General features: G+C 41.6%; 1 protein-coding gene and 1 long non-coding RNA gene across 3 annotated transcripts in view; one reads left to right on the top strand and one right to left on the bottom strand.

The window, feature by feature from the left end:
* The window catches only part of LOC134293261 (uncharacterized), a 17,404-nt gene extending 9,850 nt beyond the window's left edge, over nucleotides 1-7,554 (top strand). The window contains exons 3-4 of the long non-coding RNA XR_010000279.1: nucleotides 2,259-2,300; nucleotides 5,520-7,554. This is a non-coding gene — a long non-coding RNA (uncharacterized LOC134293261). The remainder of the gene's footprint in view (nucleotides 1-2,258; nucleotides 2,301-5,519) is intronic.
* Nucleotides 7,555-14,857: 7,303 nt separating this feature from the next.
* LOC134293259 (uncharacterized) lies at nucleotides 14,858-19,163 on the bottom strand. Of its 2 annotated transcripts, none has more exons than XM_062960342.1 (3): nucleotides 18,199-19,163; nucleotides 17,529-17,711; nucleotides 14,858-16,549 (listed from the first exon to the last, which is right to left on the bottom strand). In XM_062960342.1, the coding sequence occupies exons 1-3, from the start codon at nucleotides 18,434-18,436 to the stop codon at nucleotides 16,149-16,151; spliced, it is 822 nt and encodes a 273-aa protein (XP_062816412.1). In that variant the 5' UTR covers nucleotides 18,437-19,163; the 3' UTR covers nucleotides 14,858-16,148. The 2 variants fall into 2 exon arrangements, with proteins under 2 accessions (XP_062816412.1, XP_062816410.1); XM_062960340.1 differs by having other exon boundaries at nucleotides 18,199-19,161.
* Nucleotides 19,164-20,163: the final 1,000 nt, after the last annotated feature.

Here is a 20,163-nt window from a genome sequence, read left to right as displayed (position 1 = left end):
TATTGTATTATATTACATTATAATATTATCATTACTTTATGTATATTATTAGCAGAACACAATTTATTGCTATATTGTACTATACCACTATATTGAAATATTATTAGCAATATTGCATGTAATATAAATATACAATTATAATAGTGTATTATTATTATATTGTATTACATTATAATACTGTCATTACTATAGCACAATAGAAGCATTATGTATTACTATATTGTACTATACCACTATATTATATTATTAACAATATTACATGTAACATAAATACACAATTATAATAGTGTATTATTATATTGTATTACATTATAATATTATCATTACTATACGTATATACAATATATTATTAGCATAGCACCTTATTACTATATTGTACTATACCACTATATTGAGATATTATTAGCAATATTGCATGTAATATAAATACAGAATTATAAAAGTGTATTATTATATTGTATTACATTATAATATTATCATTACTATAGCACAATAGAAGCATTATATATTACTATATTGTACTATACCACTATATTGTAATATTATTAGCAATATTGCATGTAATATAAATATACCATTATAATAGTGTATTATTATTATATTATATTACATTATAATATTATCATTACTTTATGTATATTATTAGCAAAACACAATTTATTGCTATATTGTACTATACCACTATATTGTAATATTATTTGTATTATTACATGTAATTATAATAGTGTATTATTATTATTATTATATTGTATTACATTATAATATTATCATTACTGTATGTATATACAATATATTATATTATTAGTATAGCAGAATATAAGCATTATATATTAGTATATTGTACTGTACCACTATATTGAAATATTATTAGCAATATCGCATGTAATATAAATATACAATTATAATAGTGTATTATTATTATATTGTATTACGTTGTAATATTATCATTACTTTATGTATATACAATATATATTATTAGCAAAACACAATTTATTACTTTATTGTACTATACCACTATATTGAGATATTATTAGCAAAATTGCTTGTAATATAAATATACCATTATAATAGTGTATTATTATTATTATTATATTGTATTACATTATAATATTATCATTACTGTATGTATATACAATATATTATATTATTAGCATAGCAGAATATAAGCATTATATATTAGTATATTGTACTATACCACTATATTGTAATATTATTAGCAATATTACATGTAATATAAATACACAATTATAATAGTGTATTATTATATTGTATTACATTATAATATTATCATTACTATATGTATATACAATATATTATTAGCAAAACACAATTTATTACTATATTGTACTATACCACTATATTGAGATATTATTAGCAAAATTGCTTGTAATATAAATATACCATTGTAATAGTGTATTATTATAATTATATTGTATTACGTTATAATATTATCATTACTATATGTATTTGATGTTTAATAGGCTTCTCCTTAATCTCTCCTTATTATCCAACATATTCGCTTATCCAACATTCTACTATATGTATTTATTACGCAATGCTTTTGACACGAAAGAAATAAATAAAACTTGTTCCCCTACCACGTCACTGATTCCATAAGAGCGGACTTTTGGATCTTGAGTTCCATAATCTTTCTCACCCAGAGTTTTAATTTTTAATCTAGTTTTTAAATGTAGTGTTCATGCGGCCCGCTCTTGTTATATTGCTGTTTCGATCTTATGTTGTACTGTTTATTTTATGTAATGTATTATTTAATTGTATTATGTTATGGTTATATTGTATTGTCTTGGGCATGGCCCCATGTAAGCCGCCCCGAGTCCCCATTGGGGAGATGGTGGCGGGGTATAAATAAAGTTTTATTATTATTATTATTATTATTATTATTATTATTATTATTATCTGCCTCTTGCAGCAAAAGGCAGCTTGTCCCCCTGCCACATCATTAACTCCATGCAAATGTGGAGTCACAGCCATGCCGTTACCTTCCCACCAGAGCGGTACCTATTGATCTACTCACATTGGCATATTTTCGAATTGCTAGGTTTGTAGAAGCTGGGGTTAACAGTGGGAGCTCACTCCGCTCCCCGGATTTGAACCTCCAACCTTTCAGTCAGCAAGTTCAGCAGCTCAGTGTTCAATCCACTGCGCCACCGGAGGCTCTAGTAGACCTGTAGTAGAGGCTTATTATCCTGGCTTGATGCTCAAACACTCCAACGCTGTATTTTTCCTCCCTCTTTCAGCTCCCGCTATCGCTGCTGAAGACGGCCCAGAACCACCCCATGGTGAGTGAGCGCACAGTCCTGCCACAATCCCAGCAGCGTTTCCCCCTCCTCAAACCCTCTGTATTAAAATCAACAAACACCATTCTTTTGTTTTGTTTTGTATGTATTTTATCCTGTTTTATTGTGGTTATTTGGGTTTGGAACCATGTCAGCCGCCCCAAGTCCCTGCAGGGAGATGGAGGCAGGGTATAAAAATAATTATTATTATTATTTACCCACAAATTGCAGAATAATAATAATAATAATAATTTGAACAACACATTTGATTTCATACTAATATATGTATTTTTAATTAATACAGTAGAGTCTCACTTATCCAACACTCGCTTATTCAACGTTCTGGATTATTCAACGCATTTTTGTAGTCAATGTTTTCAATACATATGATAAAATTCGTAAATACAGTAATTACTATGTAGCATTACTATGTATTGAACTACAGTAGAGTCTCACTTATCCAACGTTCTGGATTATCCAATGCATTTTTGTAGTCAATGTTTTCAATACATCGTGATATTTTGGTGCTAAGTTCGTAAATACAGTAATTACTACATAGCATTACTGCGTATTGAACTACAGTAGAGTCTCACTTATCCAACACTCGCTTATCCAACGTTCTGGATTATCCAATGCATTTTTGTAGTCAATGTTTTCAATACATCATGATATTTTGGTGCTAAATTCATAAATACAGTAATTACTACATAGCATTACTACGTATTGAACTACAGTAGAGTCTCACTTATCCAACACTCGCTTATCCAATGTTCTGGATTATCCAATGCATTTTTGTAGTCAATGTTTTCAATACATCGTGATATTTTGGTGCTAAGTTCGTAAATACAGTAATTACTACGTAGCATTACTGCGTATTGAACTACTTTTTCTGTCAAATTTGTTGTATAACATGATGTTTTGGTGCTTCATTTGTAAAATCATAACCTAATTTGATGTTTAATAGGCTTTTCCTTAATGCCTCCTTATTATCCAACATATTCGCTTATCCAACATTCTGCCGTCCCGTTTATGTTGGATAAGTGAGACTCTACTGTAGTATGTTCCATGGCTTTAGTGGAAAAAAAACAACCCTATTATCTTCTGCTGAGTTTCTGCTCTTTGGCATTTGACGTGAATGTTGACACATTATTTTTGCAATCTTCTACAAGCCTCCTATACTAGTTACTTGTTATGTATATACCGTATATACTCGAGTATAAGCCGACCCAAATATAAGCCGAGGCACCTAATTTGACCACAAAAAAAACTGGGAAAACATTGACTCCATTATAAGCCGAGGGTGGGAAATTTCAGAAATAAAAATAGATACCAATAAAATTACATTAATTGAGGCATCGGTAGGTTAAATGTTTTTTAATATTCACATAAAGCTCAAATTTAAGATAAGACTGTCCAACTCTGATCCAATCATTATTCTCATCTTCTTCGATGTAAATGTGCTTATGTATCCTTTTAATAATAATAGAGTAAAATAATGCATGTAATAATAATAATAATAAATACAGGAAAATAATACAACAATAAATAGAGTAAAATAATAAATGCAATAATAATAATAATAAGATCAGAGTGAAAGAATAAAATAGAGTAAAATAAATGTAATAGTAGCAACAATAATAAAGAAAAACAATAAATGTAATCATACCAATAATAATAGAGAAAAATAATAAATGTACTATATATTCTCGAGTATAAGCTGACCCAAATAAAAGCCAACCAGGACCCTCACCCGAGTATAATCCGAGGGGGGCTTTCTCAGTCTTAAAAAAAGGGCTGAAAAACTAGGTTTATACTTGAGTATATACAGTAATTCAAATTGCTTACTATAGTGTGTGTATATTTTGATATGCAGCTTTCCCTTAACTCTATGTTGTTTGAGGTTGTGGGAGGGAACTACAGACCATGTGACCAGATGTGGGACTTTTCCGACTGATATATATACATACAATATATTATATTATGAGCATAGCACAATATTAGTATCCTATATTACTATATTGTACTATACCACCATATTGCAATATTATTAGTAATGTTACATGTAATATATATAATTATTATATTATTACATTCTATTCTTCTTAATAGTATATAGTATTACACTACTATGATCAATATTATACGTGCATACAATATATTAGCATTGCACAATATTAGTATTATATATTACTGTATTGTACTATACCACCATACTGCAATATTATTAGTAATATTACATGTGATATATATATATATATAATTATATATTATATTGTATTATTATTAGTATTATATAGTATTACAATATTATGATCAGTATTATATGTACATACAAAATATTAGCATAGCACAATATTAGTATTATATATTGCTACATTGTACTATACCACCATACTGCAATATTATTAATAATATTACATGTAATATACTTTAGAGTCTCACTTATCCAACATAAACGGGCCGGCAGAACGTTGGATAAGCGAATATGTTGGATAATAAGGAGAGATTAAGGAAAAGCCTATTAAACATCAAATTAGGTTCTGATTTTACAAATTAAGCACCAAGACATCATGTTATACAACAAATTTGACAGAAAAAGTAGTTCAATATGCAGTAATGCTATGTAGTAATTACTTTATTTACAAATTTAGCACTCAAATATCACGATGTATTGAAAACATTGACTACAAAAATGCGTTGGATAATCCAGAACGTTGGATAAGCGAATGTTGGATAAGTGAGACTCTACTGTATATCATTATTGTATTATTATTAGTATTATATAGTATTACATTTTTATGATCAGTATTATATGTACATACAATATATTAGCATAACACAATATTAGTATCATATATTATTATATTGTACTATCCCACTGTACTGCAATATTATTAATAATATTACATGTAATATATATATAATAATAATATATATTATTGTATTATTATATTGTATTATTATTAGATTATATAGTATGACAATATTATGATCAATATTATATGTACATACAAGATATTATTAGCATAGCACAACATTAGCATTGTATAGTACTATATTATACTAGACCACTATACTGCAGTATTATTAGTTATATTGCATGTAATATATAAAATATAATTTAATTATATATATATCTCTATCTGATGTCTGTCTGGTCTGTTATAATTGGCATTGAATGTTTACCGTATACGTGTTTTGTGATCCGCCCTGTCGTTCCAGCTGGTGGAGCTCAAAAATGGAGAGACCTACAACGGGCACCTGGTGAGCTGTGACAACTGGATGAACATCAACGTTAGGAGCAAATCCCACAGGACCGTGGCCAGACAATCCATAAAACTCACAACAAGCCAGATACACACACACACACACACGCACACACTCCACTTGCCTCATTTCCAACAGACCTCTGAACAAACTTCTTAGGACGCCTGCCACATATGCAGGCTAAATGTTAGGAACATGGTTGGACAGCCCGAAAGACTCACAACAAGCCATATGTATATATATATACACACACGCACACACACTCCACTTGCCTCATTTCCAACAGACTTCTGAACGAACTTCTGAGGATGACTGCAACATATACAGTCTAAACGTTAGGAGCGAATCCTACTGGAACATGGCCGGACAGCCCAAAAGACTCACAACAACCCTGTGATATATATACACACTCCACTTGCCTCATTTCTAACAGACCTTTGAACAAACCTTTGAGGATGCCTGCCACATATGCAGGCTAAATGTTAGGAGCAAATCCCACAGGAACGTGGCCAGACAATCCATAAAACTCACAACAAGCCAGATACACACACACACACACACACACACACACTCCACTTGTCTCATTTCCAACAGACCTCTGAACAAACTTCTTAGGACGCCTGCCACATATGCAGGCTAAATGTTAGGAACATGGTTGGACAGCCCGAAAGACTCACAACAAGCCATGTATATACACACACACACACACACACACACACACACACACACACACAGACTTCACTTGCCTCATTTCCAACAGACCTCTGAACAAACCTCTTAGGACGCCTGCCACATATGCAGACTAAATGTTAGGAACATGGTTGGACAGCCCGAAAGACTCGCAACAAGCCAGATACACACACACACACACACTCCACTTGCCTCATTTCCAACAGACTTCTGAACGAACTTCTGAGGATGACTGCAACATATACAGTCTAAACGTTAGGAGCGAATCCTACTGGAACATGGCCGGACAGCCCAAAAGACTCACAACAACACTGTGATATATATACACACTCCGCTTGCCTCATTTCCAACATACCTCTGAGGATGCGTGCCATATATGCAGGCTAAACGTTAGGAGAGAATCCCACTGTAACATGGCCAGACAGCCCGAAGGACTCACAACAACCCAGTGATATATATACACACTCCACTTGCCTCATTTCTAACAGACCTCTGAACGAACCTCTGAGGATGCGTGCCACATATGCAGGCTAAACGTTAGGAGAGAATCCCACTGTAACATGGCCAGACAGCCCGAAGGACTCACAACAACCCAGTGATATATATACACACTCCACTTGCCTCATTTCTAACAGACCTCTGAACGAACCTCTGAGGATGCGTGCCACATATGCAGGCTAAACGTTAGGAGAGAATCCCACTGTAACATGGCCAGACAGCCAGAAGGACTCACAACAACCCAGTGATATATATACACACTCCACTTGCCTCATTTCCAACAGACCTCTGAACAAACTTCTGAGGATGCGTGCCACATATGCAGGCTAAACGTCAGGAGCGAATCCCATTGGAACATGGCCGGACAGACCGAAGGACTCACAACAACCCAGTGATATATATACACACTCCACTTGCCTCATTTCCAACAGACCTCTGAACGAACTTCTGAGGATGCGTGCCACATATGCAGGCTAAACGTTAGGAGCGAATCCCAATGTAACATGGCTGGACAGCCCGAAGGACTCACAACAACCCAGTGATATATATACACACTCCACTTGCCTCATTTCCAACAGACCTCTGAACAAACTTCTGAGGATGCGTGCCACATATGCAGGCTAAACGTCAGGAGCGAATCCCATTGGAACATGGCCGGACAGACCGAAGGACTCAGAACAACACAGTGATATATATACACACTCCACTTGCCTCATTTCCAACAGACCTCTGAACTAACTTCTGAGGATACCTGCCACATATCTTGTAAGCCGCTCCGAGCCCTAGGGGAGTGGCGGCATATAAATTTGAAAAATAAATAAATAAATAAATAAATAAATAAATATGCAGGCTAAATGTTAGGAGCAAATCCCAATGTAACATGGCCGGACAGACCGAAGGACTCACAACAACCCTGTGATATATATACACACTCCACTTGCCTCATTTCCAACAGACCTCTGAACGAACCTCTGAGGATGCCTGCCACATAGGCAGGCTAAACGTTAGGAGCGAATCCCAATGGAACATGGCCGGACAGCCCAAAAGACTATATATACACACTCCACTTGCCTCATTTCTAACAGACCTCTGAACGAACTTTTGAGGATGCCTGCCACATATGCAGGCTAAATGTTAGGAGCAAATCCCAATGTAACATGGCCAAACAGGCCGAAGGACTCATAACAACCCAGTGATAGATATACACATTCCACTTGCCTCATTTCCAACAGACCTCTGAACAAACCTCTGAGGATGCCTGCCACATATGCAGGCATCGGAGCCGTCGGAAGACACTCACCGCCATCGTGGCCGCGTGTGGCACGGGGCTGGCCGCCCGGCCCTTCTTGGAGATGGACGGCGTCTTCATCAAGTCGCGCTTCTTCCTTGAAAACATGGTCAACGTCTCGAACCCAGAACCCGGCCGGAGTCGCCGACGAAGGTTCCCCACTTGGCCATCCACACAAGGCCTCACACGCGCCGGAGGCACATGATTTCCTGGCAGCGACGACAGCGAAAAAGAAGAAGCAGCCGCGACAACAAGACACAGGAAAAAGGCTGGGTTGCGGGTGCGAGTCCCTCGGCTCGGGAGGAAGTTGTTGTTTTCGGCGGCCTCTTTTTTGGACGGCTCTAGATACGTGGAGTTGTAGGGTTTTCAGGTGCATCGATCTATGGGTTTGGCACCACTTTCATGCAAATATTATCCTTAGAGTTGTAGTTTCACAAGGTCTTTGTCCTTCTTTGGTTGTCCGTAGAATTGGAGGCAGTTTGCCATCACTTTCATTTATTATTATTATTATTATTATTACTATTATTATTATTATTACAATGCTTATATCCCGCCCTTCTCACCCATTGGGGACTTTCATGCAACTTTATCCTTAGAGTTGTAGTTCCACAAGGTCTTTGGAGGCAGTTTGCCATCACTTTCATTTATTATTATTATTATTATTATTATTATTATTATTACAATGCTTATATCCCGCCCTTCTCACCCATTGGGGACTTTCATGCAACTTTATCCTTAGAGTTGTAGTTCCACAAGGTCTTTGGAGGCAGTTTGCCATCACTTTCATTTATTATTATTATTATTATTATTATTATTATTATTACAATGCTTATATCCCGCCCTTCTCACCCATTGGGGACTTTCATGCAACTTTATCCTTAGAGTTGTAGTTCCACAAGGTCTTTGGAGGCAGTTTGCCATCACTTTCATTTATTATTATTATTATTATTATTATTATTATTATTATTATTATTACAATGCTTATATCCCGCCCTTCTCACCCATTGGGGACTTTCATGCAACTTTATCCTTAGAGTTGTAGTTCCACAAGGTCTTTGGAGGCAGTTTGCCATCACTTTCATTTATTATTATTATTATTATTATTATTATTATTATTATTATTATTATTATTATTATTATTTTATTATGACACAGCAAACAAGACAGATATGCTGGATTTCATATCACAAAATCACAAGTTGAACACTTCCCAAGTGTCTAGGACTGTGTGATGTATTTTCGGATGTTGCGTGCAGATCCCAGTAGGGTGGCCTTTTGCAGCTGGCAGATTGTAATTTTGTCAATGTCTATTGTTTCCAAATTATTATTATTATTATTATTATTACAATGCTTATATCCCGCCCTCATCACCCATTGGGGACTTTCATGCAACTTTATCCTTAGAGTTGTAGTTTCACAAGATCTTTGGAGGCAGTTTGCCATCACTTTCATTTATTATTATTATTATTATTATTATTATTATTATTATTATTATTATTATTATTATGCTTATATCCCGCCCTCCTCACCCATAGGGGACTTTCATGCAACTTTATCCTTAGAGTTGTAGTTTCACAAGTTTTTTTTTTTGTCCTTCCCTGGGTGCAATGAGTGCGATTTGGCAGCACTTTAACACAACATGATCTTTGGAGCTGTGGTTTCACGAGGTCTCTCCAAACTACAACTCCCAGCATTCCATCGCATTGAGCCACGGGAATTCACGTGAGGCCGAACTACATTAACCCTACAGTGTTTATTCCGAAGCTGAGAGAGAGCTTGACGTGCCCAAAGTGAGTTTCCACAGTCAGGGAGAGGATTCGAACCCGGTTCCCAAACCACAACGCCACGTTGGCTCTCTCTGAATGGCCTAAAATGACTCAAAAGTTGCTATTTTAGTTAAGTTTTGATCAGTGGTAATATGAAGTTCTCTTGTTGTTTTCAGCCTTAGGACTATGTTGCAATCAGGCTCTATATATATATATATAAAAGCTTGGAAAGGCATTGTTTGCCTGTGTTCCAAGATCTAATGTCAGCTGGGTTCAGTGGGTGTGGGTGAACTACAACTCCCATATGCAAGTCCTATCATCGATGGTCCATCCCACTCCAAACAGCGCCAGGATGTATAGTAGGTCATGGGGACTGTATGTGTCAAGTTTGGTCTTGATCAGACATTGGTGGGAGTTGCAGTGGTCTCAGGAAGTGAGTGAAGATACTGCAAGTCCCATCATCCATGGTCCAAACTCTTCCAAACCACACCAGGATGTAGAGTGGGTAATGGGGCCTCTGTGTACCAAGTTTGGTACTGATCCGTCGTTGGTGGGAGTCGCAGTGCTCTCAGGAAGCCAGTGAAGGTATTGCAAGTCCCATTGTCCATGATCCATCCCCTTCCAAACAGCACCCAGGTGTAGAGTAGGACATGGGGGCTCTATGTGCCAAGTTTGGTCTTGATCAGTCATTGGTGAGGGTCTTAGTGGTCTCTTGAAGTGAGTGAAGGTATTGCAAGTCCCATCATCCATGGTCCATCCTCCTCCAATCTGCATCAGGGTGTAGAGTGGGTCATGGGTGCTCTGCGTGCCAAGTTTGGTCTTGATCAGTCATTGGTGGGGGTTGCAGTGGTCTCAGGAAGTGAGTGAAAGTACTGCAAGTCCCATCATCCATGGTCCATCCTTCTCCAATCTGTACCAGGGTGTACAGTGGGTCATCGGGGTTCTGCGTGCCAAGTTTGGTCGTGATCAGTCATTGGTGGGGGCCTTCGTGGTCTCTTGAAGTGAGTGAAGGTATTGCAATTCCCATCGTCCCTGGGCCATCCTCCTCCAATCTGCATCAGGGTATAGAGTGGGTCATGGGTGCTCTGTGTGCCACATTTGGTCCAATTCTATCATTTCTGGTAGTCGCAGTAGTCTCAGGAAGTGAGTGAAGATACTGCAAATCCCATCATCCATGGTCCAATTTTCCCCAATCTGCACCAGGATGTAAAGGGAGTCATTTTTTTTTTGGGGGGGGGGGGGTATGTGTGCCAAGTTTGATCCTGATCCGTCATTAGAATAACAATGGTCTGTCAGAGACAAAGTGTTTTAAAGTACTACACATCCCATCATCCTTGGTCCATCCTCTCGCAAAGTGGTGCAGAATGTAAAGGGTGTCATTTGGGAAATGTGTGCCACGTTTGGTCCAATTCTGTCATTCCTGGTAGTTGCAGTAGTCTCAGGAAGCGAGTGAAGGTACTGCAAATCCCATCATCCATGGTCCAATTTTCCCCAATCTGCACCAGGACGTAAAGGGGGTCATGGCGGTTCTATGTGCCAAGTTTGGTCCATTTCCGTCACTGGTGGGCATTGCAGTGGTCTGTGGGAGTCGAAGTGTTTCAAAGTACTGCAAATCCCATCATCCGTGGTCCATCCTCCCACAAACAGCACCAGGCCATAAAGTGCATCGTGGGGGTTAAGTGTGCCAAGTTTGGGCCATGTCCGTCATTCCTGGCGGTCACAGTGGCCTGTGGAAGTGGCGGCCAATCAGAAAGCTGCCACATACAAACATACAAACACTGACTTTCATTATATACATAGATATCTATCTATATATCTATCTATATCTATATCTACATATCTATATCTATATGAGATAAGAATGCTGTGTTGTGCACTGTGTCTTTAAGCTTGGGAAGAAATAGATTGGCAGATCTTTGCTTCCCTCTGCCGACAGATCACAAAATACAACCACATACAACTGGCTTTCAGCAGCCATGAACTCTAGGCATGTATGTATGTATAGGGTGCCCCCGGTGGTTTAATGGGTTAAAGCACTGAGCTGCTGAAATTGGGGAGCCGAGTGAGCTCCTGCTGTTAGCCCCAGCTTCTGCCAACCTAGCAGTTCGGAAACATGCAAATGCGAGTAGAGCAATGGGTACTGCTCCTATTGGCGGGAAGGTAATGGCGCTCCATGCAGTCATGCCAGTGGCCACATGATCTTGGAGGTGTCTATAGACAACACCGGCTCCTTGGCTTAGGAATGGAGATGAGCACCAACCCCCAGAGTGTGGGTAGAGCAATAGGTACTGCTCCGGCAGGAAGGTAATGGCGCTCCATGCAGTCATGACCTTGGAGGTGTCACATCAGCACCTCCCACAGAGATACAAACCCCACTTGCCTCGGTTCCAACAGACCTCACAACCTCTGAGGATGCCTGCCATAGATGTGGGTGAAACGTCAGGAGAGAATGCTTCTGGGACATGGGCCAGGTTGTCACCACCGACGGGGAGCCGATGTCCAGATGGTCTGGCCTTGTTTCTGGGGAGAACGGGCACGGGCATCCATGACGGGAAAAGCCGGAGATGCCCGTTCCTCGTGCCGATGGGCAGACCGAAATTCTCCGAGTTTTTTCAGCTCGTCACTCCACTCGCCCTGCTTCTCACTCGTCATTTCATCCCATTTTACCAAACTTGCTATTTCGTTTCATCCCATTTTACTAAACTCGCTATTTCGTTTCATCCCATTTTACCAAACTCACTATTTCCTTTCATCCCATTTTACTAAACTCGCTATTTCCTTTCATCCCATTTTACCAAACTCGCTATTTCCTTTCATCCCATTTTATTACACTCGCTATTTCGCTTCATCCCATTTTACTAAACTCGCTATTTCGTTTCATCCCATTTTACTAAACTCGCTATTTCCTTTCATCCCATTTTACTAAACTCGCTATTTCGCTTCATCCCATTTTACTAAACTCGCTATTTCCTTTCATCCCATTTTACTAAACTCGCTATTTCGTTTCATCCCATTTTACTAAACTCGCTATTTCCTTTCATCCCATTTTACTAAACTCGCTATTTCGTTTCACCCCATTTTACTAAACTCGCTATTTCGTTTCATCCCATTTTACCAAACTCGCTATTTCCTTTCATCCCATTTTACTAAACTCGCTATTTCGTTTCATCCCATTTTACTAAACTCGCTATTTCCTTTCATCCCATTTTACTAAACTCGCTATTTCCTTTCATCCCATTTTACTAAACTCGCTATTTCGTTTCATCCCATTTTACTAAACTCGCTATTTCCTTTCATCCCATTTTACTAAACTCGCTATTTCGTTTCATCCCATTTTACTAAACTCGCTATTTCGTTTCATCCCATTTTACTAAACTCGCTATTTCGTTTCATCCCATTTTACTAAACTCGCTATTTAGTTTCATCCCATTTTATTACACTCGCTATTTCGCTTCATCCCATTTTACTAAACTCGCTATTTCGTTTCATCCCATTTTACTAAACTCGCTATTTCCTTTCATCCCATTTTACTAAACTCGCTATTTCGTTTCATCCCATTTTACTAAACTCGCTATTTCCTTTCATCCCATTTTATTACACTCGCTATTTCGCTTCATCCCATTTTACTAAACTCGCTATTTCGTTTCATCCCATTTTACTAAACTCGCTATTTCCTTTCATCCCATTTTACTAAACTCGCTATTTCGTTTCATCCCATTTTACTAAACTCGCTATTTCCTTTCATCCCATTTTATTACACTCGCTATTTCGTTTCATCCCATTTTACTAAACTCGCTATTTCGTTTCATCCCATTTTACTAAACTCGCTATTTCGTTTCATCCCATTTTATTACACTCGCTATTTCGCTTCATCCCATTTTACTAAACTCGCTATTTCGTTTCATCCCATTTTACTAAACTCGCTATTTCCTTTCATCCCATTTTACTAAACTCGCTATTTCGTTTCATCCCATTTTACTAAACTCGCTATTTCCTTTCATCCCATTTTACTAAACTCGCTATTTCGTTTCATCCCATTTTATTACACTCGCTATTTCGCTTCATCCCATTTTACTAAACTCGCTATTTCGCTTCATCCCATTTTACTAAACTCGCTATTTCCTTTCATCCCATTTTACTAAACTCGCTATTTCGTTTCATCCCATTTTACTAAACTCGCTATTTCCTTTCATCCCATTTTACTAAACTCGCTATTTCGTTTCACCCCATTTTACTAAACTCGCTATTTCGTTTCATCCCATTTTACCAAACTCGCTATTTCCTTTCATCCCATTTTACTAAACTCGCTATTTCGTTTCATCCCATTTTACTAAACTCGCTATTTCCTTTCATCCCATTTTACTAAACTCGCTATTTCCTTTCATCCCATTTTACTAAACTCGCTATTTTGTTTCATCCCATTTTACTAAACTCGCTATTTCCTTTCATCCCATTTTACTAAACTCGCTATTTCGTTTCATCCCATTTTACTAAACTCGCTATTTCGTTTCATCCCATTTTACTAAACTCGCTATTTCGTTTCATCCCATTTTACTAAACTCGCTTTTTCGTTTCATCCCATTTTACTAAACTCCGCCAGTGCTTAAAGTTTGTGATGTTGGACAATTCTGCTCTGGATGCATCATGGGTGGGGCTGAGTGTGCTCTCTGGCTGTAGGGTGAACTACAACTCCCACTCGGGTGAGTGAGTCCCCTCCAACCCCTCCAGTGGGTGGAGTTAGTCCTGGGGGTTCTTTGGGTCAAGCTTGGTCCTGGTCCATCCTCGGTGGAGGTCAGTTTCCCTAAATTGTGGGTGAACTACAACTCCCAGAAAGGAAGGTCAGTTCCCTAACCCTAAATTTTGGCCTCTCAGGTCTGTGTGCCACATTTGGTCCAGGAACAGAGGCTGATGGCCATCTGTCGGGAGTGGTTTGATGGTGTGGTGTGATTTCTGTTCCTGGGCAATAAATGCCGTTTCCTAATTGGTTCTGTCATAAACACATCGCAAAACAAGACAGGCGTTCATATCTGACAATATTAATTGGATAATTTATTCAGAATTTTCTTCCCTAATATAAACAGTTAATAGTTCAATATTTACACACAGCAATTTTTAAATTATATATATATATATATATATATATATATACATAGATATGTCTGTATAAAGAGCAGTAGAGACTCTCTGAACACGTCACGGCTTGGCTCGTGATATCGAAGCAACGACAAGAAAACGCAATGAACGGAAATCCCTCCAGCGGTGCCTGTCCCTCCCCCTCCGCCGCCCCCTCCGTCCTTCTCTTGTCCAAGGAAGGAAGCGTCTCCATCGACCCTCCACTCCAGTCACTCTCCTTTTATTCCCAGTTAACAGGAATTTGGAAAACGTTGGGCGGTCCCGAAGAACGGGCCCCTCTCTCCCTCCGGCCGGGCTTCCTCCCCAACCAAGCCTTGCCAAGCCTTCCGTCCTCAGAGAATCAGCCGTCGGAGGAGCATCACAGGCGGGAAAGGAGGGTCTCAGGAATCGAGGGGAGATTCGGGGCTTCGGCGGTCGGGATGGAACCAACCACCGGAGCCAAGGCCGGGAAAGAGCCGGAGACGGAAACCCCGCCAAGGCCAAAGTCCCGGAACCCCAAGGAAAGCGGTGGCGGAAACCGGACTCAGACCCAGATCTTCTGACCGGAAGTGGGTTTTCCTGGAGGGAAAGAGGGGGGCGGGGCACGCCATGCATCTCCGGATCCGAACACGAAGGCAGAGACCCTCCCCTTGCCCGAAAGCTCAAAGCACGGCGAGAAGGAGGGTTCGGGCCCCAAAACACGGGGGGCGCTGCCAAGGACCCCCCCCAGTTCTCCCCCAGACCCCCTTTGCCAGGCCCGGAGGGGACGGAAGGGGCTCCGCCTGCTTTGCCAAAGGACCTTCCGAGAGAGGCCTCGGGGCACCGCTTCTGCCGGGTTCCGTCCCGGTTCCTCCCGAAACCCACACGCCCTCCTCGCCCGGCCTGGCCTTCCTGTCCCTTCTCTGACTGAAATCCCATGAAGGGGAGACCGAGGAACCGTTGGAAAGGCCATGTTCCTTCTCTCGTTCCCCATCGGGACCTTTTCGGACTGAGTTTTTCCATCGAGAAAACAAGAAACCTCACACGGTTGAGCTCATGGAGGAAAAGACGATGACTCAGATCAGAGGGAGACAAAGACGAGAGAGAGAGAGAGAGAGAGAGAGGGAAGAGTATGTGCCGGATACAGCGTGAGGGCCCGCTCGGGAAGGGAAGGAAGGCGCTCTCCCCTTCCACACGTACACACATCCACCTCCACCGAGGTCTGATGCCAAGAAGCCACCTCCACCGAGGTCATGACGCCACGGCCTCCGGTTCTGACGGGAAGGACGAGGACCAAGGCGGGGCCGAAGCCAGACCCTTCCTCTGCCTGAAGGGAGAGGCGCCCGTTGTCCTTCTTGCCCCGTCCGTCCATGTGCCAGGGCGCCCGGGAGGGTCTCCCCAGAGTTCCGTCTCTCCCAGGCCCAGGGTCTCGTCCCGCTGCGTGTCGGAGGCCGGGTCCAGCGGGAGGAGGCTCTCCGTGTTCTCAGCGTCCAGCTCGTCCTCCTCCGTCTCCGGCGGCTTGTTCTCCTCCTCGCTGTCCAGGAAGGAGGCCTCACGGGAAGTGGGGTGGAGGTCCTCGGGGAGGGAGGGAGGGAGGGAGGGAGGGGCGCACCGTGGAGTTGTCCTGCCAGCACGTCTGCACGAGGTTGTGGCTGCAAGGGCACACGGGAGACACAACACAGCGCCCGTCAGTCGGCCCTCCCGGCATGGAGCGTGCGCTCTCCTCCACGAGGCGGCCACGGAGTCTCCGCAAGCGCCTTCCGCCTCCTCCGCCCCCCAGGCCTCCCCCAACCCGGCCCTCCCCATTCCTGCCCCCCAACATGGCCAGGAATTAACCAGGAATCTCTCATGACAACAATGTGAGTCAAGCACTGAAAGGGTTGAAATGGGGGAAATGGCTCAGCCAAAGCTGTAGATCAAGAGAAGCAGGTGTGTCCCGAGCTTAGTAGACCTCAGTGTGAGAAGGCCTCATTGTGAGAAGGCCTCAGTGTGAGAGAGCCCTCAGTGTGAGAGAGCCCTCAGTGTGAGAAGACCTCAGTGTGAGAGAGCATTCAGTGTGAGTAGGCCTTAGTGAGAGTAGGCCTCAGTGTGAGAAGGCCTCAGTGTGAGAAGGCCTCAGTATGAGAAAGCCCTCAGTATGAGAAGGCCTCAGTATGAGAGGGCCTCAGTGTGAGAAGGCCTCAGTGTGAGACAGCCCTCAGTGTGAGAAGGCCTCAGTGTGAGAGAGCCCTCAGTTTGAGTAGGCCTCAGTGTGAAGTAGGCCTCAGTTTGAGTAGGCCTTGGTGTGAGAAGGCCTCAGTGCGAGAAGGCCTCAGTATAAGAAAGCCCTCAGTATGAGAAGGCCTCAGTATGAGAGGGCCTCAGTGTGAGACATCCCTCAGTGTGAGAAGGCCTCAGTGTGAGAGAGCCCTCAGTTTGAGTAGGCCTCAGTGTGAGAAGGCATCAGTGTGAGACAGCCCTCAGTGTGAGAAGGCCTCAGTGTGAGAGAGCTCTCAGTTTGAGTAGGCCTCAGTGTGAGAAGGCCTCAGTGTGAGACAGCCCTCAGTGTGAGAAGGCCTCAGTGTGAGATCTGACTTTTGATGTACAGTCGCAGTTGGCATGCAAGCTTTCCTTGTGTGTTCTGTGACTCACCAGAGGTCCGAGGAGGCCGTGAAGAGCCCTCTCTCTCTCTCCCTCTCTCTGTCTCTCTCTCTCTCTCTCCCACCGGACCGGCAACAGGCCTTTCCCTCCCTTGCGCTCGGAGTCCGTCCCACAGACGTCCCTCATGCCGGAGTCTGAGCGAGGAAAACGGAATATGGGGCTCTTCCCAAGGGCCTAGGATATTAGAGTTATTTTATTATTATTATTATTATTGGAACTATTAATATTATAACATAATTACAAATTTTTAATATAATTGTTAATATTAATGCAACTATGAATATCATATATTAATTATATTAATATGATTAATAACAATAATAGTATATTTATTATTACTACTTATTATTATTTACATAACAACACAGAATGCATGCACATTAAGTCTCTGAGATTCGCCTCTGAATATCAGGGCCTAGGATATTAGAGTTATTATTACTATTATTAATAAGAATATATCATATACTACTTATAGTAATATGATTAAAATAATATTATTGTTTATTACTACTATTATTATTATTATTTATCATTAAGCAGAACCTAGGTGGCCGTCTGTCAGGAGGGCTTTCACAGTGCTTTTCCTACATGATGGCAGAAGGGTCTCTTCCTATTCTATTTGTCATTATTATTATTATCAATAGTAATAATTCCAAGTTACCTCCGATGGGGACGGTGACGTCTTCCTCTGCCAGGTCCCTGTGGACGGACGGGGGGAGAGGGAGGGCCGGAGCGGGGCACGGAGAGGAGGGGGCGCCCGTTGTGCTTCCTGCCCCGTCTGTCTGTCCGTCCACGTGCCAGGGCGCCAGGGGTGTGCTCCCCAGAGTTCCCTCTCTTCCAGGCCCACCGAGGGAGGCGAGTTGAGAGGCGGCGCTCTCCCCTTCCCCACGGACACGCATCCACCTCCACCGAAGTCTGAGGCCAAGAAGCCGGTTCTGACGGGAAGGACGGCGACAATGGAGGCCAAAGCCAGACCCTCGGCCCGAAGGGAGAGGCGCCCGTTGTCCTTCTGTCCGTCCACGTGCCAGGGCACACGCGAGGGTCTCCCCAGAGTTCCGTCTCTTCCAGGCCCAGGGTCTCGTCCCGCTGCATGTCGGAGGCCGGGTGCAGCGGGAGGAGGCTCTCCGTGTTCCCAGAGTCCAGCTCGTCCTCCTCCATCTCCGGCGGCTTGTTCTCCTCCTCGCTGTCCAGGAAGGAGGCCTCACAGGAAGTGGGGTGGAGATCCTCGGGGAGGGAGGGAGGGGGGCACCATGGGGTTGTCCTGCCAGCACGTCTGCACCAGGTTGTGGCTGCAAGGGCACACGGGAGACACAACACAGCGCCCGTCAGTCGAGTGTGCGCTCTACTCCACGAGGCGGCCAAGGAAGCAGGCCTCCCGAGGTGACCCCGGAAGGAGGGGGGGTCTGGGCTCACCGGAGGGGTGGGGGCGGCCATCTTGGTGGGGGTCTGGCCTGGCCGGCGGCCTGCGTCTGGGTCTGGTGGTGGTGCTGAGCAGGTGGAGCGGCACCACGTTCTTCAGGGACCTCGGCAGCAGACGTGGGGAGGGGCGCGCCGCCAACCCCTTGGTCCGCCCCAAGATCCGGCCCGACCCCCGGCCTCCCCTCCGGACCCTCGCCGTTGGAGCTGGGCGGGTGGTTCACGGCCTGCAAGAGGGGACGAGAACAACAACAACAACAACAACACCCTAGACTTAGTTGGAAGAGACCCACAAGAAACATCCAGTCCAACCTATTATTTTCATCAATATTACTCATAATAAAATGCTCATAATAATATCAATAATAATAATAGTAGTACTAGTAGACTTCATCCAGGAAAATAATAATAATAATAATAATAATAATAATAATAATAATAATAATCACACAGTCCTAGACACTTGGGAAGTGTTCGACTTGTGGTTTTGTGAAACGAAATCCAGCATGTCTATCTTGTTTGCTGTGTCATACAACATCGTTGTGTCAATAATAATAATAATAATAATAATAATAATGATGATGATGATGGTATTAATAATAACGGCTTATGCGATACGAGGATTTAATGATCGAACTGCATTTGGTGAGTTAATTCTAATCTGGGAACTGAATGAATTGGTAGCATTCCTTGCCAGACAGGATCCTCACGACTGCGGTCGCGATTCAATAGCACAATCTCTTGTTGTTATTATTACCGTATATACTCGAGTATAAGCCAACCTGAATATAAGCCGAGGCGCCTAATTTTACCACAATAAAACAGGGAAAACCTTGACTCCAGTATAAGCCGAGAGAGGTAAATTTCAGAAATAAAAATAGAAACCAATAAAATTACATGAATCAAGGCATCGGTAGGTTAAATGTTTCTGAATATTTACATAAAACTCTAATTTAAGATAAGACTGTCCAACTCTGATCAAGTCATTATTCTCATCTTCTTCCATGTAAATGCCCTTATGTATCCTTTTAATAATAATAGAGTAAAATGATGAATGTAATAATAATATCAGAGTGAAATAATAAACGTATTACTAATAATAAAAATAGAGTAAAATAAATGTAATAGTAGCAACAATAATAGAGAAAAATATTAAATGTAATAATACCAATAAAAATAGAGAAATATAATAAATGTACTCAAGTATAAG

The sequence above is a fragment of the Anolis carolinensis genome, unplaced genomic scaffold (assembly GCF_035594765.1).
Source record: "Anolis carolinensis isolate JA03-04 unplaced genomic scaffold, rAnoCar3.1.pri scaffold_7, whole genome shotgun sequence".
Classification (NCBI taxonomy): Eukaryota; Metazoa; Chordata; class Lepidosauria; order Squamata; family Dactyloidae; genus Anolis; species Anolis carolinensis.
This window is presented reverse-complemented; position numbering and strand designations above follow the sequence as displayed.